At 57.2% G+C, this 23,374-nt stretch overlaps 1 protein-coding gene and 1 long non-coding RNA gene across 3 annotated transcripts in view; one reads left to right on the top strand and one right to left on the bottom strand.

The window, feature by feature from the left end:
- Positions 1 to 16,421: 16,421 nt before the first annotated feature.
- Positions 16,422 to 19,292, bottom strand: LOC129509861 (uncharacterized). Its single transcript, XR_008664424.1, has 2 exons — positions 18,869 to 19,292; positions 16,422 to 17,760 (listed from the first exon to the last, which is right to left on the bottom strand). It is a non-coding gene; the product is annotated as an uncharacterized LOC129509861 (long non-coding RNA).
- Positions 19,293 to 19,977: 685 nt separating this feature from the next.
- Positions 19,978 to 23,374, top strand: part of VAV2 (vav guanine nucleotide exchange factor 2) — a 159,459-nt gene continuing 156,062 nt past the window's right edge. The window contains exon 1 of one of the 2 annotated variants that reach the window (XM_055320331.1): positions 19,978 to 20,256. In XM_055320331.1, the coding sequence (XP_055176306.1) occupies positions 20,053 to 20,256 (204 nt within the window). In that variant the 5' untranslated portion in view covers positions 19,978 to 20,052. The remainder of the gene's footprint in view (positions 20,257 to 23,374) is intronic. The other variant, XM_055320321.1, reaches the window with a different exon arrangement.

The raw sequence follows: 23,374 nt of genomic DNA, 5'->3' as shown, positions 1-23,374 counted from the left end.
ATAAACAAAATCTTTTTTTTAAAATAAACAAAATCTTAAAAAATATATATATATATTTCTTTAAGATTTTATTTATTTATTCATGAGAGAGGCAGAGACACAGGCAGAGGGAGAAGGAGGCTCCCTGCTGGGAGCCCAGTAGGGCCTCTATCCTGGGGACCCTGGGATCACTACCTGAGGCGAAGGCAGATGCTCAACCACTGAGCCACCCAGGCATCCCAAGATTATATTTCTAAATTTTTCATGGGACAGAGGAACCACAATACAAATTGTAAAGCACTTTAATGGAATTATGATAAAATACAAGATATCAAAGATTGCGGGATGCAGTTAAAATCATGCCTGGGGGAAAATAAGAGCTTTGAATGAATACACTAGGAAATATACATGTATAGGGTGTATATGTGGGGGTATATGAACACTCTGAACTCTCTTTGCAATTGTTCTGTGAATCTAAAACTTCCCTAAATTAAAACGTTTCTGGGGCAGCCCAGGTGGCTCAGCGGTTTAGCGCCGCCTTCAGCCCAGGGCGTGATCCTGGAGACCTAGGATCGAGTCCCATGTCAGGCTCCCTGCATGGAGCCGCTTCTCCCTCTGCCTGTGTCTCTGCCTCTCTTTCTCTCTGTGTCTCTCATGAATAAATAAATAAAATCTTTTTTTAAAAAAAGTTTCTCTTCAACCTTAAGTAACTGGTATTAAAACTAAAAAAAAATAAGTGAGAAAAAGTCACAGAAATGAAATCCACAGTTATATATGTCATTGATAAGGTACATAGGATCCAGTGCAAAGACAGAAATCTGGGCAGCCCAGGTGGCTCAGCAGTTTAGTGCCGCCTTCAGCCCAGGGTGTGATGCTGGAGACCCACGATCGAGTCCCATGTCAGGCTCCCTGCAGGGTGCCTGCTTCTCCCTCTGCCTCTCTCTCTCTCTCTCTCTCTCTCTCTCTGCGCACGTGTGTGTGTGTGTATCTGATGAATAAATAAATAAAAATCTTAAAAAAAAAAACCAAAGAAATCCCACCGAGGAGTTGACCAGAGTAAAGGTAATAGAAGGGGTCCTTCCCAAGATACAGAGTTATTAACTAGGTAACTATCAAGATAAAATAAAAACGTCTAAAGTATCTCAGAGGTAGCATCTACCATCTCAAGAGCTAAAGGAGCAAAGAGAGGGGAGGGTCCTATTACTGAAAGTAATATTATGGAGAGCCTAGGAGCATTTAGGAACTCAGAGGAGGGACAGCACGGAGCTGACTCAGACTTTGGAGGAGGGGCCACTACCGCCTGAGCTGAGCTGGTGTCTCTGCACCAAGAGCCCCAGCAGCAGGGGCCAGACCCTCAGAGTGGCAGCAACATGATAGAGTGGATCTTGTGCTTGTTGGGAAAACCACAGACTGGATACAGCAGCTGCTTCAGGAAAAAAAAAAAAAAAGCACCAAAAACCAAAAACATGAAGAATCTTTGCTGGGAGAGCCGCATGCTGCTGCCACTGTCACCACCACCACCACCTCCATCCTGCCTGCAGGAAGCCCGCAGGAAGCAGAGAGGAAGGAGCAAGTTTGGGCTCCCTGCCCTTTCCCAGTCTGCCTCCCAGAGCTTACCTGGAAGATGCTGGCAAAGGGACAAACAGGCAGGGGGACCACAGATTGCTGTCTTTGTTGAGGACTTCTTGCTCTCAGCAGCAGCTCAGCTGGGCAAGGTTTCTTTAACTACTGGGGTGAGACCTTCAGTGATCCTATTTATTTATTCTTGGTTGTGGTCGCTTTCTATTAACTTTGATTTTGGGTAGCAGAGATGCCAAAACGCACCTCAGACCATCCCCCAGGTTCGAGAGCTTTACTTGCTCTCTGTGTGAATTGATGACTCATCTTCTCCTCGGTATGAGGGATCTATCCCCCCAGCCAGGGGGGTAACCCACTTCCTAGTGTGGGGCCGCCTGGCTGGCTCAGTCGGAAGAGTAAGTGACTCTTCGTCTCTGGGTCGTAAGTCTGAGTCTCATGTTGGGTGGAGAAATGACTTAAAAATTAAAAAAATATTTTTTAATAAAAAAAAAAAACAGCAAAACCTACCTACCACTTAGTGTTTTGATGTGGTGGTATGAGGAACCCCAAATATCCTGGTGGGAGTCTCATCTTCTCAATCAAAGGAGCCAGTGTAGAGTCCCTGGTGGACCATTTGTCCCTCCGGGAACAAGACTTCAAAGCTGGGGCAGCCCTGATGGCACAGCGGTTTAGCGCCGCCTGCAGCCCACAGCGTGATCCTGGAGACCCTGGATCAAGTCCCACATCAGGCTCTCTGCGTGGAGCCTGCTTCTCTCTCTGCCTCTCTCTCTCTCTCTCTCTCTCTCTCTGTGTGTGTCCATGAATAAATAAATAAAATCTTTAAAAAAAAAACAAGACTTCAAAGCTGTCAGAGCTCAGAGGTGAGGGGTGGGATTAAGAGTGCTGTGAAGGGGCACCTGGGGGGCTCAGTTAAACCTCCAACTCTTGATTTTGGCTCAGGTCATGATTGGAGTCCTGGGATCGAGCCCCATGGTAGGCTCTGTGCTCAGCATGGAGTGCGCTTATCCTTCTTCCTCTACTCCTCCCTTTCTCCACTCTCCCTCTCAAATAAGTAAAATCTTAAAAAAAAAGGGGGGGGGGTTGATCCTTGGGTGGCTCAGTGGTTTAGCACCTGCCTTCAGCCCAGGGTGTGATCCTGGAGTCCGGGGATCAAGTCCCACATCGGGTTCCCTGCATGGGGCCTGCTTCTCCCTCTGCCTGTGTGTGTGTGTGTGTGTGTGTGTGTGTGTGTGTCTGTCTCTCATAAGTAAATAAATAAAGTCTTAAAAAAAAAAAGGTGCTGCGAGGCATTATTAGAGGTCAGAGGAGCCAGTGCCCCTGTACTCTTTGGTCCTGGACACCAGCAGTGGGGCTGTGTCTGTCTCTGGTTCAAAGCACACACTTGAATCTGTAAGCGAGGACCTCAGATTTCGAGGGTATTGCTCCCAAGCGGTGTCATAACTGTGTCCTCCTGGGTGGGCCGCTCCACTCCACCCCACGCCATGGGGTGGGCCCTTCTGGGTGATAGGGTACATGTGAGGCCAGTGACATTCATGAGCACAAGCCTGTTACTTGGCTTCTTTGGTTCAGGAATGAGCTTCTTGTTCAGAAGTGCTGTTGTGCAGGACCCCGTGATGGTCAGCAAGGCGCTCCCGAACTCCACAGAGTTGTGCCGCCAGAAGAGGGAAGGACAGGGAAAGCCAATCCCCATCCAGAGTCCGTATCTATTCCAGCGGGACAGATGGAACTTCTGTCCCTTCCAGGACAGGCGATCCACTAGAGTAAGCGTGCCACCGCTTGGTTGCCCAGCCCCCATGTGATGGCACCATGTCGAGGGGCCAGGGCTGGCCTTGGCTGTCGACAGGCGAGCCCCCGGCTGTGGCAGTAGGCGTGCCTCCATCCCTCCCACCGTGATCACTGTACACACGGGCCATCGAGCCGGCTGTGCAAAGGTTGGCAGAAGAGTCTCCAAATCTTTACAGGACGGGTCCTGTGTCCATCTGATTATTGAGAGCCTCCGCTGAAGGGGATGGGCCTTGGCGACATCCACTGGGATGCACATGTCTTTCCATTGGGGTCCTTTCTAGGACACCATCCTCTGCCTCTTCCCCAGGCCTCCTTGTCACCAAGCTCCCAATGAGTTTCTCTCATTCCTTAGCTGTCTGGCCAAACCGAAAGCCTGGACCCTGAGCTCCTTGGAGGTGGCAATCACAGGATGCAGCTAGCCCTCTGGGGCTGAGGGACCCTAGGGAAGAGGCTAGGGGAAGGAAAACAAGACAAAGGAAGAAAAGTAAAAAGAAGGGGGTGGGGGAGAAGGAAGCATAGAGACAGCCCTTTGGAGGTGTGAGGAGGGGGCCCTGCTGGGTGAGTGTTGTTTCTCTGGGTTGGAGGCAGGGCCTCCTGGACCCAGACCCGGGCCCAGACCTCTACGGAGGGTCCAGAGGTGCTGCCCTGAGGACAGTCACGGGGGCCTGGCCCTGTGGACATTGGCAGCCGTAGATCTGACTTGCAGGCGCCATGGACACTGCCGCTGCCCGGTGCAGAGGCCTGGCAGAGGCCCTCCTGGAGCAGGAAACAGGTAGGAGGAAGCCAGGCCCCACGGGAGGCTTGCAGCCTTCCAGAAGCACCTGCTGGCAGAGCCCCAGCCAGGGGCAGGCAAAGCCACTCCAGCACTACAGCGCTGGTACCGACAGGTGGTTGGGGCTGGGACGGACGTTAAGGTAGAAACAGTGCACGTCTCATTTCCAGGATTATAGAAGGAGCTCCTGCAATTTAATGAGAAAAGGAGATGAGCCAACAGTTAAAAAAAAAAAAGTAATCAAGAAAATCCAAATTAAGGGGTGCCTAGCTGGCTCAGTCGGTGGAGCATATGACTGCTGATCTTGGGGTTGTGAGTTTGAGCCCCACGTTGGGTGTAGAGATAATTTAAAAATAACATCTTTTTCTTCTTTTTTAAATAAAAAAAAGATTTTATTTATTCACTTGAGAAAGAGTGAATGAGAGAGAGAGAGAGAGAATGAGTCCGGGGGTTGAGGGGAGAGGGAGAAGCAGAGTGGGGATCCCAGGACCCCGGGGTCATGACCTGAGACAAAGGCAGACACTTCACCAACCGAGCCACCCAGGAGCCCCCACAAAATAAAATCGTTAAAAAAGAAAAAAAAGAAATAAAATCCAAATTGAGATCATAGTGTGAAACCACCCAGATCCATAGGAACGTCTAAAAGCAAAAAAGATTGGCCGATCCACATGCCAAGGATGGCAGGGGTGTGCGGCGATGCCGGCTGTCCGTGCGGCCAGCGCACGCTAATACGACTACCTCGGAACCCACTTTTTCTCACAAAGTCTGAGGTTCCCACGAGTGTGACTCAGCCGTGGGAGCCCGGGGGCACATCCCAGGGAGCTGTGTGCATCTGTGCTCGTGGGTCCTAAGCACCCATCCAGCAGTGTTGAGGCTTTAGTAGCTTAAAACTCGAAGGCGTCCGGTGTCCTCCGTACTGTTGGAAACGGGGAAACAAGCGGCGGCGCGTTCACCTGGGGTGTACTGTACCAGGTCGCCCCGACAATGAATGAATTACAGCCACGAAATGGGAAGGAGAAAAGAAGCCAGCCAGCACCCTTAAACACTCTACTGAATGATCCATTTATATAACACTCAGAAAGAGGCAGCACTAATTCTAGCATTCATAGTTGCAGATTTTTATGGTAAAACTCCAAAAAAATTAAATAGTGAGTGAGGGCCCCAGATGTCAGTATAGCTCCCAGCTTGGGGGAGGGAGAGGAGAGCGTTGGGCAAAGGGTTAGGACCGCGGGGTCTCCTCCAGGTGCTTGCTTTCTTGCTTTTTCTTTTTTTTAAGATTTTGTTTACTTATTTGAGAGAGTGTGAGCACGCAGGAGTGGGGTTGGGAGAGGAGGAGGGGCAGAGGCAGAGGGAGAAGCAGGCTCCCCGCTGAGCAGGAGGCCCCATGCGGGACTTGATCCCAGGACCCCGGGATCAGGACCTGAGCCGAAGGACACCCCGAGGCGCTCTTTCTTGACCCGGTGCCGGTGACTCCCGCTCTCTCGCTGGGACGCTGCCTTAAGCACCGCGCGGCCACCTCGAGCACGTTGCTACCTGTCATATCGCACAGAAAAAGACTTTTCGAAGGAAGCTAATTATAGACCGTGAGGAAACAGACACCAGCTAAGACCAGACATCACATTATTTCACCTGCGAACACACTGTCGTTTTCGTGTGTCCCCCCCAGTGACAGATCACATCTCCGAGTGGCAATTACTCATTACTACCCGATAATGGCCAGTGTTCATATTTCCCGGATGATCTCACAAACGCCATTACATATTTAATTTGTTTGAAACCGGATCCAAGCATTTGGTGGCATTTGGCTGAGTGTCTCTTACATCCGTCTTCCTCCCTCGTGCCTTCCCCGCTGCTTTTACCCCCTCGCCATGTAACTGTTGAGGAAGCCAGATCGCACGTTCTGGAGGAGTGTCCGTGTCCTGGGTTTGGCTGGTTGCATCCACGCGGTATCACTAATGTGTCTCTCCTCTGTGTGCTCTGAACACGGTGCTGGGATCTGGAGCCTTGAGCAGATAAGGCTTAGTTTTCTGACTAAGGCTTAGTTCTTCCTCTTCTTCTTTTTTTAAAAAATATTTTATTTATTTATTCATGAGAGACAGAGAGAGAGGCAGAGACACAGGCAGAGGGAGAAGCAGGCTCCATGCAGGGAGCCCGATGCAGGACTCGATCCCAGGACCCCAGGATCACGCCCTGAGCCAAAGGCAGATGCTCAACTGCTGAGCCACCCAGGCATCCCCTGACCAGGTTCCTTTATGGGTGGATAGGCACAGGCACATACTGTGTGGCTCAATCGCTCTCTCTCTTTTTTAAGTAGTCTCCAAGCCCAGCGTAGAGCCCAACATGGGGCTTGAACTCATTACTCTGAGATCAAGACCTGAGCCGAGACCAAGAGTCCAACACTCACCTGACTGAGCCTCCCAAGCGCCTCCCTCTTTCCATATTAAGATGGACCTGGGACTTTGGGTCTCAGCAACCTGGTCTACCCCCTTCCAGATGTCCGCTTCAGTCTGTCACAGCAAAATTGGAACCTGCCACCACAGACTGTGACTTAAGACTGTTACTTCATTAAGGATCGGAAATTGGTGATTTTCTGATTCCAACTTTGATTCTGGGACTCTTCCATAGGGAAGAACTTTCTTTGTCCTCTGCTTGGCTCCCCTGGAAGGTGGTTCACACGGGAAAAGCAGACTAAATGCCTTCTTCTTTCCCTTTACCCAACAGTTCTTAGAAAAATAGGGCAGTGCTTTACCAACTTCCAAAGGGAATTTTAAAAGTCAGGTTTTTTTGTTGGTTTATTTTTTATTTTTTTTATTTTATTAAGATTTTATTTATTTATTCATGAGAGACACACACAGAGAGAGGCAGAGACACAGGAAGAGGGAGAAGCAGGCTCCATGCAGGTAGCCCCATACAGGACTCAATTCCAGGTCCCTGGGATCTCAACCTGAGTGGAAGGCAGACACTCAACCGCTGAGCCACCCAGGAGTCCCAGTTGTTGCTTTTTTTTTTTTTTAAAGAGGGCTTTTATTATTATTATTATTATTTATGATAGTCACACACACACACACAAAGAGAGAGAGAGAGAGAGAGAGAGAGAGGCAGAGACACAGGCAGAGGGAGAAGCAGGCTCCATGCACCGGGAGCCCGACATGGGACTCGATCCCGGGTCTCCAGGATCGTGCCCTGGGCCAAAGGCAGGCGCTAAACCGCTGCGCCACCCAGGGATCCCTGTTGCTTTTTTTTTTAAATAGCCATATGACCTCATGAATTTCAGTGCATTTGATATTTTTCGATCAGTTGCATTCATTCTGTGTTTGAGACTCAAGGTGTCCCATGCCTGGCCAGTAGGAAACCAGGCTGCTGTCAGGTCCCCACTCTGTCTAGAAACTCTTGGGGGGGGAAGAGTTTGCTCCATGTCACTCTCGTGGCTTCTGGTGGCCACCACATGCTCCACCTTCCATGGCAGTGACTGCATCACCAGGATGGCCGCCTCAGCGGTCATGTGACTTCCCCCTCCCCACTTTTTTTTTTTTTCTTAGAGAGACAGACAGAGAGAGAGAGAGAGAGAGAGAGCGCAAGTGGGGCCAGGGGGGGCAGAGGGAGAGGTAGAGAGAGAATCTTAAGCAGACTCCATGCCCAGCACAGGGCCCAATACTGGGCTCGATCCCACCACCCTGAGATCATGACCTGAGCCAAAACCAAGAGTTGGACACTTAACTGACTGAACCACCTTGGTGCCCCTCAAAGACCCCTATTCTGAATAAGGCCAGGGGTTTCAGGGGTTTGTCGTGGACATATCTTTTAAGGGTCTACCCTTTTTTTTTTTTTAATTTATGATAGTCTCACACACACACACAGAGAGAGAGGCAGAGACATAGGCAGAGGGAGAAGCAGGCTCCATGCACCGGGAGCCCGACGTGGGATTCGATCCCGGGTCTCCAGGATCGCGCCCTGAGCCAAAGGCAGGTGTAAAACCGCTGCGCCACCCAGGGATCCCCAAGGGTCTACCCTTTAGCCCACCATAAACCCTAAGACAGAATTTGGTGCAGGGAAAATGCAGAGAACCTAGGATGGGTTACTTGGTCAGGCTGTGGCTAAAAGCAATGAAGATACAGCTTATCTTAGGGAACAGGACCAAAGAGGTCACCCAGCTAAGTAAGCTGTCCCCTGTGGTCCCCTGGAGTGCCGGGCCCTGTGGAAAGGCTCTGGAGGATGAAGGAAGGGCACCCCAAAGCAGTGAATGGCCGTGGTGAGTGACACTTCCACAGTGGCTTTTCAAGGAAGAAAATAAAAAAACGAAGATTCCTACACGCTAGTGCAAGATGCAGGCAGCTGGCCCAAGGCTGCTGTGGGCTAGAAACAGAGGTGTGCCCTGTGTCCCGGGAGGCAGGGAAGAGGCTAGCCCTCAACACTGGCCGTGGCCACCCCTGCCAGCCCAGAGGTTCCAGGGGAGCATGGGTGGGCCAGTTTGCAGTGGGATGCCCTAGCTGCCACCACTCCTGAGGCCCTTGGCCCCACTCTTCCCAATCAGGCCCCACTCCTGACACGGGAGACTTACGAGCTGGAAAACTCAGCTCTTGCCGAGCACCTCTGCTTTTCCTGCCTTTTAGCTACAGGCCCGACAGGCTCCCCATCTGTGCTTTCAAGCACAGCTCCAGCTCTGAGACGCGGCCTTGAGTGGGTGCTGGCCTGCCCCGCTGCCCAACGACTTTGTCTGGGGCGTTCCCAGCCACCTGCATCCACCTCAGTGGTTCTAATAATTGTTCTCCTGCCACCAGTTGAGCATCTGAGCAACTGCACCCCCCAGTACATGCTCTTCCATAGGTGTCACCGATGGAAGAGTGTCATCCCAGTTCACCACCAGAGAAAGTTCTGGCAATCCCCACCCTGTGCCAGCGACTCTCAGTACAGCACTCAGTGCCAGCAGTGGGTTCTTGTTGCCAGATGGCTGAGGCAAGCCAGTCCATAATAGAAGGCTCACTAGAGTTGGCTTCCTGGGACACCTCCAGATGCCAAGTACTGCGTGTGCAGGTGGGGAGCAGGGAAGCCCTGGGTGTTGGGGGAGCACAGCAGACATTAAGGTCTGTTTTGCTTGAAATGAAAGGAAGGTGGAGGGGTGGCTAGGAAGGCCCCGGGCTCAGGCTCGGAGATGCTATTGTGCCTCAGTGGCCATGGCAGGAGAAGCCAGGCACAGCAGGGCCAGGCCGGGCTGGCACCTGTAGCTGCGGCCAAAGACCTGTCATGATGGCAACCACAAAGCAAATCAAAGATCTGGCGACCCAGAAACCGAGCTGAGCGCGGTTCATGATGTCATGTGCTGCCTGGACAGGTTGGGCACTGAAAACTTTGACCTGTGTCTTGACCCTAGAGGGTGGAGAGAGAGGACGCGTTGGGTCAGAGGCAGGAGAGAGAGAACCTGGGTCCCCAGAAACGCTGCACAACAGTTGCCTGGTGGGGCTTGAGTTAAAGAGTTCAGAGGAGGAGATCTCAGCTTTGCTGACGGACAGGCCATTACTGGGAACAGACCCCTGTTTGGGCAGCTATGGCCAAGGATGTGAAACTCAGAGCCAATAGCGGGGGCAGTGGGGCCTGGGAGGACCTGGGCCAGTGGGGCCAGCCTCTGAGCCTCGGTGATAGAAGTGGCAGGTGGCTTCTGGGGCTGGGCATCCCGCCTCTGCTGTCCCCTGGCCTGGCTGGCTGACTGACACCAGCAGCACCCCCTTGTAAACGCTGGCCCTCCCCCCCCCACCAGCCCCAGGCCTGTCCCCAGTGTTGTGCTGAAGGCCATCCCACTGACTCTGCAGCCTCTGACCTTGGCGCTGTTGTGACTATTTCACAGATGAGAAGACTGAGTCTCAGAGTCTCAAATCTCTTGGCCAAGGGCACAGAACATGGCTGGGTGTGACTCTGGAAACTTCTGGTCTCTGAGGGAGCCCAGCCCTTTGGGGATCAGCCCAAGTACTTGTGAAAAGCCAGAGAGGTGAGATCTTGGAGAGGGCGGTGGAGAGGGTGGTCTACCCTAGGGACTCCAAGCCTCAGGCTCCACAGCCTTCTCATGCCCTGGCAGAGCCTGGCCTCCCCTGCCCAGTGGAAGCTGCCATCCTGGACCATTGTCTTTTTCTGCTAGATGGAGCCAAGAGACCTGTGAAAGCCCATCCTGGCAGGTGGTGACCTTTGAGGTCACTCAGTCTCGGGGACCTCACCTAAGACTGGGACAGGCACCACATCCCACCAGGATGAAGAGCAGGAGTGTATGTTGGGGATGGGTGGGGGCTCAGGATGTCTGCAGGGGGCTAAGCTCTGTCCAGAGATCCCCTGGAACCTCTCTAGGAAGCAAGTGGGCTTCCTGAGACCTGCCTCCCACAGCCCTCCTGTGTTAATCTTGGACCAGCACGTCCTCCCACTGGGAACAAGGCACGAGCAGGGTGGATACTCAGGAATTGTTTTCTGAATGGATGGGTGGGTGGGTAGATGGTTGATGAATGGCTGGATAGTGGGTGGGAGGAGGGATAGATGGGTAGGTAGATAGGTGGATGAATGGGTGCATGGTGAATGAGAGAGTGGGTGGGTAGATGGATGGTGAATGAGTGGGTAGATGGTGATTGGATGCATGGGTGGGTGGGTGGAGAGTCGGTGGATGGTGGGTGGAGAGTGGGTGGATGGTTGGATGCATGGTGGGTGGGTGGGTGGATGGAAGGGTGGAGGAATAGAGGGATGGTGGGAGGGTGGGTGGGTGGATGGATGGTGGGTAGATGGATGAAGGAATGAATTCATGCCAGGCACTGTGCTGGGTACTGGGAGGAGCATGAAGGAGGTGAGCCCACAGGCAAGGCCCAGAGGATCCCACAGTCCACCTACACCCAGGTTGATGCCTCCAAGCAAAGCATCGAAGGGGCACTGGGTATTCAGGAGATGGTCCCTGAGGGAAGAGATGGTTTTAGGAAGAACACGAGTCCTGGGTGGCCTGGAGACAGCTCAGAGGTGGGGTGGGGGTGGGACATGCAGGTCAAAATTGGAGAACCCTGAAGACTGGGGCTGGGGTTTGGGGGCTGGCTAGGAGGGGCCACTAATTAGATCGAGAGGCTCTGATGGGGGCATGGGGCCTAGAAAATCATGCCCACGAGGCTGGCTGTGCTCAGAAGGCAGTGGGAGCCAAGGACACTTTTTGTTTGTCTTAAAGTATAATAACTTTATTGAGATACAATTCTGTATGACCCCCCCCCATTTAAAGGGCACAGTGTAATAGCCTTAGTCTTCTCTCAGAGTCATGCAACCACCACCCCATCAATTCTAGAACATTGCCATCACCGCTCAAAGAGACCCTGGACCACACAAGCAGTCACGGCATTTCCCCCGTGTAGCCCCAGCCCCAGATGGCCCCTGACCAACTTCCACTCCCTCTGGATCTGTCTGCACAGTTACAGACTCAGGGCACTTCCTACACATGGAGTCATAAAATATATGACCTTTGGTGTCTGGCTTTTTGCACTTAGCATGAGGTTCCAGAAGTTGGTCCATGTTGTAGTGGGTGTCAGAACCTCACCCTTTGGGACACCTGGGGGGCTCTGTTGGTGAAGTGTCTGCCTTCGGCTCGGGTCCCGGTCTCAGGGTCCTGAGATCGAGCCCCACATCGGGGTCCCTGCTCAGCGGGGCATCTGCTTCTCCCAGTGCTCCTCCTACCACTCATGCTCTCTCTCTCTTTCAAATAAATAAATAAAATCTTAAAAAAGAAAAAAGGACTTCACTCCTTTTTCAGGGCTGGATAACATTCCACAGTGTGTAAGTGCCACGTGCGTTAGCTGTTCATCTGCCAATGGCCATGCCGAGTGTGTCTACCTCTTGGTGACTATCAGTGGTGCTGCTATGCACACGGGTATGTGAGTTTTTTGTGTGGACACAGGGGGGGCTTTGAGGAGTCGGGAACGTGGTCAGCCTCACGGCTTGGAAGGGTCTCTCCCACTGAGGGGGGAGTGGGGGGGTCTGTGGGGGTCAGGTGCGGCAGACCGGAAAGATGTGGTCAAGCCTTGGGGAGGCGTGATGCCCAGTTCCTAGCACATGCACCGGAGCCCCGCTTTTGTGCTGAGTCTCCCGGGGATAGACAACACCTGCCCGGTTCCAAGATGATCAAGAGTCTCCCATCCTTGCATGCACTGACATGGTGGGGACCAGCCCCCCACCCTGGAGAACCCCCCACCCCGGGGGGCATCTCACGAAGTCCGCTTCACAGGGGAGAAGACAAAAGACTCGACCCCTGCAGTGTCACCCCTGCGGAGGCATGGGGCCGGGCTCCACACAGACCCCCTCGCTCCCAATGAGGGGCAGCCACGAGCCACGCATGGCCTTGTCCTCTTCCCTGTGGCTCCTTCTGCCAGGAGCAGAACGTTCACTGGTGTGGCATTGTAATGGACTTAGAGTGGGGTGCTCAGTTTGGTTTTTGGCAAACCTGTAAGTATGTTTGGGTGAGTGAATCGACTTTCCCAACCATGGGCTTTCTGGGGACGGTGGGGTGTTGGAGCTGACACGTGCGGCAAAGGTCACGTACACCCTGGAGCTCGAAGACTTCCGCGTGCAAAAGTCTTCATACACTTTTGGGTTGATTGTGTGTCAAAGTGATAATATTTCAGATACATCTGGATTCAAGAAAATGTTTTATTTTTTATTTTATTTATTTATTTTTTATTTTTAAAAGATTTTATTTATTCATTCATGAAAGACACAGAGAGAGAGAGGCAGAGACACAGGCAGAGGGAGAAGCAGGCTCCATGCAGGGAGCCCGATGGTGGACTCGACCCCAGGTCTCCAGGATCACGCCCTGGCTGAAGGCGGCACTAAACCGCTGAGCCACCCAGGCTGCCCCTATTTTATTTTTTTTTAAAGATTTTATTTATTTATTCATAAGAGACGGGCACAGACATAGGCAGAGGGAGAAGCAGGGTCCCTGCAGGGAGCCCGATGTAGAACTTGATCCTGGATCCTGGGATCACGCCCTAAGCCGAAGGCAGACACTCAACCTCTGAGCTACCTACAGGTCCCAAGAAAATGTTTTATTAAAAAAGATTTGACTTACAGCGAGCTGATACTCAAGTGTAGGAAGGCCTGAAGCTCTCACCGACACCAGCCCCAGCCCCAGGAGCCCTGACATTCTGCTGAGCAGGAGAAGCCGGCCACAAGGGCTGTGCGTGCTGCTTCCGCTGAAACGAGATGCACAGCAGGGGCGAAGCCGTGGAGCTGGATGTAGATTAGTGGCTGCCAGGTCTGGGCTAGGCAGGGTACTGGCCGGGATGACAGCTGCTGGGCCCGGGCTGTCTTTGGGAATGCTCTAGGAATCGGAGCACTTGTGCTGTGGTCTACAGTGGGGTCTACACTGGGGGCTAGCAGCCACCTCCCCTTGGCTGTGCTTATTTCCCATGAGGTGGCAGGGCTGCAGGAGCTCCCGAGGGGCCCGGGACAGGGCTGCGTCCTGCTCAGGTGAAAGGGCAGCTCGGAACACCAGTAAGAGCCGGGGGACTTTGAACTGGGCTGGATTGTCGCAGCCAAGCCTGCTGAGGGGCATGTTCAGAGGTGGCAGGCACCCCGAGGTCAGCCCTTAGGTGCCATAAGCCACCTGCATGGGGCCCGGGTCTTTCCCCCAGTGGCCTGGATGCCTCCTCCATCCTTCTTGGAGGCGGTGTGTTGGTGCCCTGACCAGGCCTCCGGCAGAAATCCAGAATCTCTCCAGATCCCTACTTCTTGGCTTCAGGCCTACAAATGAAGTAAGTCCTGGAGGCTCTTCTTCCTCCCTTAAAGCCCCAAGCAACGTGCCCCTGGAGCTCACAGCAACTTGGGGCAGTGGGAGGGGGAGCTCAAGCAAGATCCAGAAGAAAGTGCCCTGAAACAGTCTTCAGGAGGTGCCACACACGACCAGCCACTTGGCAGTAAGATGGCAGAGATCAACTTGGGGTACAATCCATGGCATTTGACTTGATTTTGGTGGTTGAAACAATAAACAGTGACAAGTCTATATTTTGCCTTTTGAAGCATGATGTAAAACAAGCCCACACCCAACAACCCAGTGGGGCGTAATCTGAGTCCATGGCGGGCCAGATGGTCTTTTTCTACACCTATACTTTCCCAGGAAATGGTGACAGCTGAATTTGCATGATGTAGCTACAAATGGAATTTGCAAAATGTGTGTGTTCATGTGCTTTGGACACAAGAATAACTCCTTCACCCAGTCATGTCGGGAAGAGTCAGAATATTCACTTCCCTTTCCTCCATGAATAAAACCTCCTGGAAGGAGGTTGTGGGAGGGATGGGTGGTGGAGAGGTGGAGGGACAGAAGGAGAGATGGATGGAGGGATGAGTGGAGGGATGGAGGGAGGGACAGAGGGATAATGCAAGGATGGAGGGATGGATGGAAGGAAGGAGAGAAGATAAAGGGATGGAGGGGGATAGAGGGAGGGATGGAAGGATGGAGATAAGATAAATGGAGGGATGGAAGGATGGAGAGAGGGATAAAGGGATGGAGGGGGATAGAGGGAGGGATGGAAGGATGGAGGGAGGGATGGAAGGATGGAGGGAGGGATGGAAGGATGGAGGGAGGGATAAAGGGATGGAGGGGGATAGAGGGAGAGATGGAAGGATGGAGGGATGGATAGAAGGATGGAGGGAGGGATAAAGGGATGGAAGGAGGGATGAATGGAGGGATACAGGGAGGGATGGGAGGATGGGTAGAGGGATGGAGACAGGGAAGAAGGGATGGATGGATGGATGGATGGAAGGTGGGCAGACTCCAGCTTCCATAGAGGCCTCTTCTGGAGAAGTCTTGTATGTCCCTGGGCCCCTGCCTATGGAATAGGTCCCCTCAGCCTTGGTCCTGTTGAGGAGAGAGGCGGGGACCCTGCAGCAACTCTGGGTGTTGGCTGGGAAATCAGGCTGAGAGCCCCTGTTGGGTTGTGTATGCCTCTCCACAGAGGCTGATGTGGAAAGGAGAGCTCTCGGGTGTGTGGACAGGCAGAGAGCCCTCCAGCTCTTCCCTTGCTGTTCCGTTGTCCCGGGAGGATGCCTCCAGAGGAGCCCGGGAGGCTCTGTGAGCGCAGCTGCCTTGAGCTGCCACCCTGGAGCCATGAATCAACCAGAAGCCAAAACAAAGCCCTCAGCTGGAAGCACAGCAGGAGACAGATTCCCTACTCACATGAGGATTCAAACCCGGCGGCGTGTGGCTCAGCTCTGTGAAGCTTCACCTTCAAAGCAGATGTAATAAGAGTGCCCCCCTGCCAGGGCGTAGGTGCATGAGTGCAGGGCCTGCAGGCCCCTAAGCAGGAGATGGACAGACCTTCCCTGCATGAGTCACGTCCAGGGAGAGGAGCAGACATAGGAAGCCCAGGCTCACCCTCCCCCCGCGGCCTCCTCTTGGGGATGCCCAGGGGTCCCACAGCCACCAGGGAGGAAGCACTCCCACATGCTCCCCCCACTTCAGCGGACACAGGGAGTCTCCCCCACAGCCACCTTCCAGCCAGCTCTCCGCTCCTGCTGTGCGACCTCCTCAGTTTCTGCCATGGGGTGTGTGTGTGTGCATGCGTGTGAGCACGTGTGCACGTGTGTGAATGCCTTTCAAAGTGCTGCGCTCTGCTGCTGAGTCAGTATCTACACGTCATAGACACCACAGAGTTTTCGCTTCTCCCTTGTCACCCACCCACCCAAATGAGCTTGTCAAGGAACAGCAGAGTCCCAGGCATGGAAACTTCTTTCAACAGCAATATTTGGGTGCTGGGGCGGCCTGGCACTGGGACTTGGCTGCCTCATGCATTGCTGGGCGACATGGACAGCTCCTTCTGCATTTAGCCACCCAGGACGACAGCGGCCACTGTGTGAGGCTTCAGGGAGGTGAGGTGAGCACCCGCAGCCCTTGTGGCACTCAGGATATGGGGGCGTCCGGTACAATCAGGGGTACTGTTAGCATAGACCCAGCTGAGTGGCAATGTGCTGTGCCCGTGCGGTCTCAGGGAGCATGATGTTGCCCACTCACATAATGATGTTAAAGGTCGTCGTAGGGCAGCCCGGGTGGCTCAGCAGTTTAGCGCCATCTTCAGCCCAGGGCCTGATCCTCGAGACCTGGGATAGAGTCCCACGTCAGGCTCCCTGCATGGAGCCTGCTTCTCCCTCTGCCTCTCTCTCTCTGTCTCTCATGAGTAAATAAATAAAAATTAAAAAAAGAAAAAAAAAGGTCGTTGTAGACGTTGCTGGAATAGGCTGCAGATCACTCAATGGATGGTGCAGTTTGCCCCACGTCTGTGACTCCCGTGAGAGAATATATTGGGTTTTAAAATCAGAGTTGCGTGCTTGGCCAAGTTGTTGGTTTATTCATTTGGTGCTTCGTTCAATAACTAACTTCTTGTTGTTGTTGTTGTTGTTAGCCGCTACCACAGGCTGAGCCCAGTCTGCAGTGCTGGGTGTGAACCGAGGACAGGACAGAGTGGTCCCTGCTGCCCCAGAGCTGACATGGTCTAGAGGGATGAGACTAAGCAAGTCAGGTATGGGGGAGAGGGTCAGCAGAGGATGTGAGGGCAGGAGTCCCAGGCAGAGAGATGGCCAGTGGAAAGGCCCTGGGGTAGCAGCATGCTGGGTGAGCCCGCTGGAGAGCTGTATGAAATGAAGTCATCCCGGGAGGGGGCATATCATGGGGGATTTTCTAGGGAAGGAATTTGCTTTTACCTCCAACGAGGTGTAAATCAAAGGGCCCCTCTTTGCCCAGGAGAGTGGCAGGGTCTCACCCAAGTTCCACTGAGTCCTTGCTGGCTGCCAAAAAATGGGCTGGGGCGGGGGTGGGGGTGGGGAATGGTGTGTGGGTGAGGTGGAGAGAAAGCACTGTGACCCTCTTTTGCCACTTTAGGGTATGTGGCCAGTATTGGCAATGCTTGCCCTCCGGACTGGGGGCCCAGCTCCCCGCCTCTCCTGTGGGCTGCCCTGGTGCTTAGCACAGAGCCTCTCCCTCCCACTGAAGCCACTACAGGCTGGGCTAAAGGCAGGCCAAATGGAGGTGCAGCTTCGAGGGGACCATTTCCTTGTCTGTGAGTGTGTCTCCAGGGCGCCATGTCCTCCATAGGATGTGACGGGAGCTGCCCCCTCCCCCCCCAGGTGTGCTACAGGCAGACCTGGCAACCAGCTCTGAGTCCCAGCGCATGAGCATTGCAGGAAGGTTTTCTGCACAAATGCCCCCTCTTTCTGGCCCATGCTTTGAGTTGGTACGGTCTAGACCTGCTCGTCACCCACACCAAGCGTCAGGGGAGACAGTCTCTGCCAAGTTTCCATCCATCCACCCATCCCTATCCAGCCTGTCTGCAGAGCCTCCTAAGGACGCTGTGACATACACATGTCCCCAGTGTCCAACATGGGAAGCTGGGAACGGTGAAGGGGGTGTGACTAGCTCAGGACCGCACAGCAGCCAGGTGTCTCTGGATGTGACCATTCCCAAGCCTCCCGGTCCAGCGGGGCAGCCAGGTGGCGATAGTGTCCTCTGTGCCCGCCAGGGGGCAGCAGACGCCTGTGCGCACGGTCACCCTCCAGCGCCTGTGTCCCAGTCCTGGGCTCATCATCTTGGTTGGGTCTCTGCCCAGGCAGGAAGGCCATGAAGGGCGGTGAGGACAGAGGCCCCTTTCTTAAATTACCTGTGGGAGAGAGACACTGGCATTAAGGGGGCAGAATGAATAGGGCACCCGGGGGGAAGGACCGCTGGAGCCCCATTTTGCCCTAGGCCCTGCGCAAAAACTCTCCATGGTGTCCTGTTGGCCCCTCACAAGCAAGGGGGCTGCAGTGCTGGGGTCCCCATTCTACAGAGGAGGAGGGGGCGCTGCAAGGGAAGGTGCCTGCACAGGCTCTCAGAGCGGGCGCTGGAGGGCCTGGGGTTCAGACTACTTCCCTGGGGTTCAGTTTCTCAGGGTGATGCTGGAGGGAGGGATTCCCTGGTTTTGCCTCCTCTGACCAAACAGGCTCCCTCACACCCCTCTGAGGCAGGTTCCTTCCTGAGGGGGCTCCTCAAAGGAAGGACCCCTGCAGGGTAGCTGGGAGCTCCCAGGCCATTGGCCAGAGTTTATTCCTGCTATGGCCACGCCACTCCTCACCGGGCCTGGGGTGCGCCCAGGAGGCTGGCTCCTCCCCTGCTTTTCTTGTGGGCTCGCGCGGGGCCTGGACCCCCCCTCCCCTAGGCTTCCTCCTCGGTAGGGGGAAGGGCCAGGTTTGATCTCTGCAGTAGGCCCCAGGGGATCCTGTCTGCACTCCCAGCGAGGTGGGGGTGGCGTCCAGGGGGGAGGGGGCTGGGCCGCTGTGCTGCCCCAGGGCACCCAGGTCCGGAATTCAACGAGCGTCCGGAGTGGGAGGCCTCTCAGGGACTGCACAGCCCACCCCGTCGGCGGCCTAGAGTCTCAGGGTGGGGCGTGCCCTGCCCAGGGTGGCCCAGCACATCAGTGATGAGAACCGACGGCCCCTGACCTGAGCCGGGATCCACATCATCTCATTGCCAGACTGGCTCTTCATGCCCGTGAGGCCGCGCCACCGCCACCGCCGGGCCGCTCGCCGGCCGGGGAGTCCGGCTGCTGAAAACACGGCCCCCACCCCAGGGCGTGGCTCCCGAGGGCGTCTGGGGCCGGTCGCCGACCCTGCAGACAGCGCGTGGCCGCGGGGCCCAGGGCCCGGGCAGCTCTGGCCTCAAGACCCTCCCTCCCTCCCTCCCTCCCTCCCTCCCTCCCTCCCTCCCTCCCTCTCACTCCCTCGTCTCACAGATTCCATCTCGGGCGCCAGGATTTGCCCTCCGGGCAGCTGCAAGCGGCCGGGCCTCTGGGTCACAAAGTGGGGGGATCCGGGCCTTGTGCGGGGTCGGGGTGGGGTGGGGGTTGCCTTCGGGTCCCCGGCCAAAGCGGAGGGCGGGAGGGGGGCTCTGGGCGCACCCCGGCCCGCGTGCGCCTCCGGCCCCGGGTTATCCCTCGGGGACGGCTCCGTGGACCGAGGGGACGCGGCGGGCCCCGGCCCAGGCGGTGCCGCGTCCCGGGTCTGTCCCCGCCGAAGGGCCGTGGGGAGGCGCCCGGCGCGACGGGGACCACCGCCTGGTCGCCACCAAGCGGAGGGCCGCGCGGAGCCGGAGACCCGGCCGCCCCCCCGCCGGCGAGGTCGCCCCCGAAGGTCCCGGCGCCCCGCGGGCAGGGCGGGCGGGGCGGGCGGGCGGGCGGGCGGGCCCCGGGCCGCGCCGCAGCCCCCGCCCTCCGCAACTTTGGCGCGCGGCGGGGCAGGAAGTGGGGGGGCGGGGGCGGCGCCAGGCCCGCGCGCCCGCCCCGCCCCGCCCCGCCCCGCCCCGCCGTGGCCGCGCCCCCCGCGCCCCCGCGCCCCCGCGCCCCAGAGCCGCCCGGAGCCGCCCGGGAGCCGCCGCGTCCTGAGCGCCGAGCGCGTAGCCCGGAGCCCGGAGCCCCGAGCCCGGAGGCGGCCCGGACAAAGCGGCGGCGGCGCGGGCGGCCCCAGGCCCCGGACGCGCGAGCGAGCGAGCGAGCGAGCGAGCGGGCGGGCGACCCACCGGCCCTTTGTCTCGGGCGGGGCCGGAGCGGCGGCGGCCCCGGGGCGCCCCGGGCGCGGCATGCGGCGCCCGGAGGGGCGGAGAGCGGGGCGCTGCGGCGGCGGGCGGCGGGGAGCGCGCGGGGCCCGGGGCCGCCCGTGTGCGTGAGGGGGTCCCGCGCGCCGTGGGCGCCCTCCCCGCGGCCGCACGTGGGCGCGGAGCCGGAGCGGGAGGCGGAGCAGGGCGCGGGGGCGCAGCGGGGACCCCGGCCGCCCGCGCGAAGCCCCGCCCCGGCCCCGGCCCCGGCCCCGGCCCCGGCCCCGGCCCGGACCCCGGCCCCGGCCCCGGACCCCGCGCGCGCGCGGGCGGGATGCCCCGCGGCCGCCGCGCTCCGGCCCGCGCGCTGCGCTGAGCGGGCGCCATGGAGCAGTGGCGGCAGTGCGGCCGCTGGCTGGTGGACTGCAAGGTCCTGCCGCCCACCCACCGGGTGGTGTGGCCCTCGGCGGTGGTCTTCGACCTGGCGCAGGCGCTGCGCGACGGCGTCCTCCTGTGCCAGCTGCTGCACAACCTCTCCCCCGGCTCCATCGACCTCAAGGACATCAACTTCCGGCCGCAGATGTCCCAGGTGCGGGCCCGGGCGCGGGCGGGGGGCGGGGGGCGGGGGGCGCGCCCCGGGGCGGCGCCTCGACCGAAGTCCCCGAGCTCGGGGCGCCCGCCACGCCCGGGGTCGGTGCTGGGCGCGGCCGGAGGGGTCGGGGGGGGGCGCGGGGCGCGGGGCGCGGGGGGCTGCGGGGCCGCCCGACTTGGTGTGAGCGGGGCGCCCCGTCGCCTGGCCCGCGCCCTCGAGTGTGGCCTTTGTCGTGGCCAAGCGCGTGTGGCCGCCGACCGGCAGGAAAATGTCCGCGCGGCCGGCGGAGCTGCTTTTCCTGGCCCCTTAAAGGGAACTTGGCTGAGACTTAAGGAGAATGACGCTCGGGTCCTGCCCGCCCGCAGCCACGGAGCGCCCACCCCAGCCCCATCGAGCGGGGTCCCGGGCACTCAGGGGCCCCCGGGGGCCAGCCTGGGCCTGGCCAGCGCTGCCCGGGATCCACCTCCTGTGGGCCCTGCAGCCCCTTCCCCCGTGGCCCCCGGCAAGTCGGCAAGTCCGCGTGGACAACGGCCATTCATGTGTGACATCGGAAAACGGGCAGGGGAGAAGGACGGATGGAGTGAGTCACGGCTTTTCCAGGCTGGGCTGCGTGGCCTCTGCCCTTTGGCTGTGGCTGTGTTTCCATGGAGACGGGGGCATCCCCTCCTCCGGGGAGGAAGGGGGGTGGCTGCTGACAAAGAGGAGCCCTGAGAGGGTAGAGGGCCTAAGAGCCCAGGACCGTGGAGGCAGACAGCCTAGCGAGGGAGCCCCGGGGATGCAGGCGTGCGGTCGCGGGGCTCCCCTGGAGCCGGCACTGTCCTTAGGCTCTCTTGTGCCAAGTAACCCTGAGTCCCGGGGGCCAGGTGTCCATTCCTCACCTCTGTCCTCTCCTCGAGGGGCCGGGCTGGAGAACCTGAGGGCAGGAAGGGCTGCTGAGGGCAGAGCTGGCCAGGGGTGAGAGTGTCTGCCTTTGGCTGTGAACCACAGGGGCTGCCCGGGCTGCCCAGGCTCGCCGGCTCCTGGCAGGCTCCCTGGCTGATTGGCAGGGAGGCTGGGGCACAGGACCCAGCCTGGGGTGGGTGGCTGGGTCTGGCTGGCCTCTGGGTCCTGGAACTGCCCTTTTCCAGCTGTGATTGGCCAGGGTGGGGGCAGAGGGGGCACTCTGGCTGTGGCAGGTGGCTTGGCTCAGCCCCTGTGCCGGAAAGGCAGAGGCATCCTGGGGTTCCGGGAGCCATGGGGAGTGTAGCAACACTGACACCAGACGGTCCCTTGAGCCCCCTGTGCCCCAGCCTGGGTGAAGGGGTGTTAAGGGGGACTCGGTGCAAAGGAGAACGGGATGGGCCAGTGTCTGTGTGTCTTCGTGGACTCGTGCTGATTGAAACTTGGCACTGTCACCAGGTAGGTGACTACCTTTGGGGCCTCAGTGTCCTCACGTATTTAATGGGAATAGCAGTAGTAGGTGCCTCATGGCCACCTTGCGAGGATTCCGTGAGGTTAAGGCAAAGAATGTTCTGGGTGCATTGCAGAGTTGACGTTGGTGATTTTAGAATGGTCATCTGGACGCTGGCAGATATCACGCTCTTGGCCGAGGTCTGGTCTCCCTGACCTCAGCCCACCGGTCATCTTGTGAGGGGCGGGATGGGTCACCCCCCATCTTTGTATGTCTCTTGTGGCACAGCGATGGCTGCGGGTGCTCTGTGAAGCTGCATTCGTTGGGTCGGGGTGCAGCACGTTGGCTCCATCTGTATTTTTCAAGGTTGAAGAAACAATTATTGCCAAGTGTAGCTGTGCAGGGTTTGGGAGTGGAGCTTGGGCAAGGGGCTGTCTCTGTGGCTGCTCTTTGCTCTTTGAGAAGCTTATAGTCCCTAAAGCTGCAGTGGGGAAGATGACCTGTTGGTTCACGGTGCTTGGATCCCAAGGGAAGTGGAAGCTTCCCTTTCTTCCTGGCCCTGCCCTGGGAGAGGCACGGTCCTGGCGAGGTTATGTCACCCCCATTTTATAGATGAGGCAGTTAAAGCTCAGAGAGATGGAGTGATTTGCTCCCAGTCACACAGATTGGAAGAGGCAAAACTCCCAAGCTTAGGGTCCCCGTGTGGGGTTGCTGAGACTGATTGCATTCTGCAGACCTTTTCCGACTGACTTTCGGACCCATGCTCTGGCCTACTTCTCGGCTGCTCCTGCCGCGTGCCTGCTTCTACGGGGTGCGTGGGGCATGGGGGTGTGTGTGCCTGCTTTCTGTGGGGGTCTGGCTACTTTCCCTGCAGGGCCTTCCCATCCCCGTGCGGTCCTGGAGTGCCAGAGGCCTGACCGGCTCAGAGGCCTCCACGTGGGCCCCTCGGTCCAGGAGGCCACGCTGGCTTCTCACCGTGACCTACTGTTTTCAGAGGATAGTGTTTGGGATGTCCCTCCCCTCTGAGTTGACCTCGGCTGGGTTATTGGCCCCAAAGGAGCATAAGAACCTGTGCACTTAGGGAGTACCTGCTGTGTACAGAGCCGGAATCTCAGAGGTGTTCACAGAAGAGAGCCAAGCAACCCCTTTGTCCTGCCCTCCTGGAGCTGGCAGGCCGTGCTATAATTTTTTTTTAAATCCAAAATGCCTGGAAGCCACCTTGGGTTTAATTAAGCTAATTAGGTATGGCCACAATCTGCTGATCCTAATAAGTGATCATGTGCGTCGGGGGGTGGCTCTGGTGTGGAGGGCCCGAGGATGCTGATGCCAGCAGGCAGCTCTTGCTTTCGGTCTGCAGTTGAAACCTGTAGGCCACCACCCGCCCTGCCTCTTGCCCGCACCACTCTGGCCGGCCTCCTCCCTGGAGAACAGATCGGGAACCCTGGCACCCAGGGCGCACTGGAGTTACTCCCATCCCTGCCTCAGGCCCCTCGCTTCCCATTCTGTACCTTTGCTGTCAGTCAGCATCAGTTAGTCTAGAGGCCCCTCCTCTAGGAAGCCTCCTCTGATTGCATTCTCTTGTCCTGCGGCGGGGCAAGCCGGGCCGTGGCCCCCGGTGTACCAGGGGTGTGACCCTCACCCTGTGCTTTCCGTGCTTTCACTACCCAGCACGTGGGGGCCACACGCTTGCTGCTCAGTCTGGAGGGGGACTGGGCTGAACCTGTT

This window comes from Nyctereutes procyonoides, unplaced genomic scaffold, assembly GCF_905146905.1.
Source record: "Nyctereutes procyonoides isolate TBG_1078 unplaced genomic scaffold, NYPRO_anot_genome, whole genome shotgun sequence".
Taxonomy (NCBI): Eukaryota; Metazoa; Chordata; class Mammalia; order Carnivora; family Canidae; genus Nyctereutes; species Nyctereutes procyonoides.
Note: the sequence above shows the minus strand (reverse complement) of the source record. Positions and strands in the feature narration are given on the sequence as shown.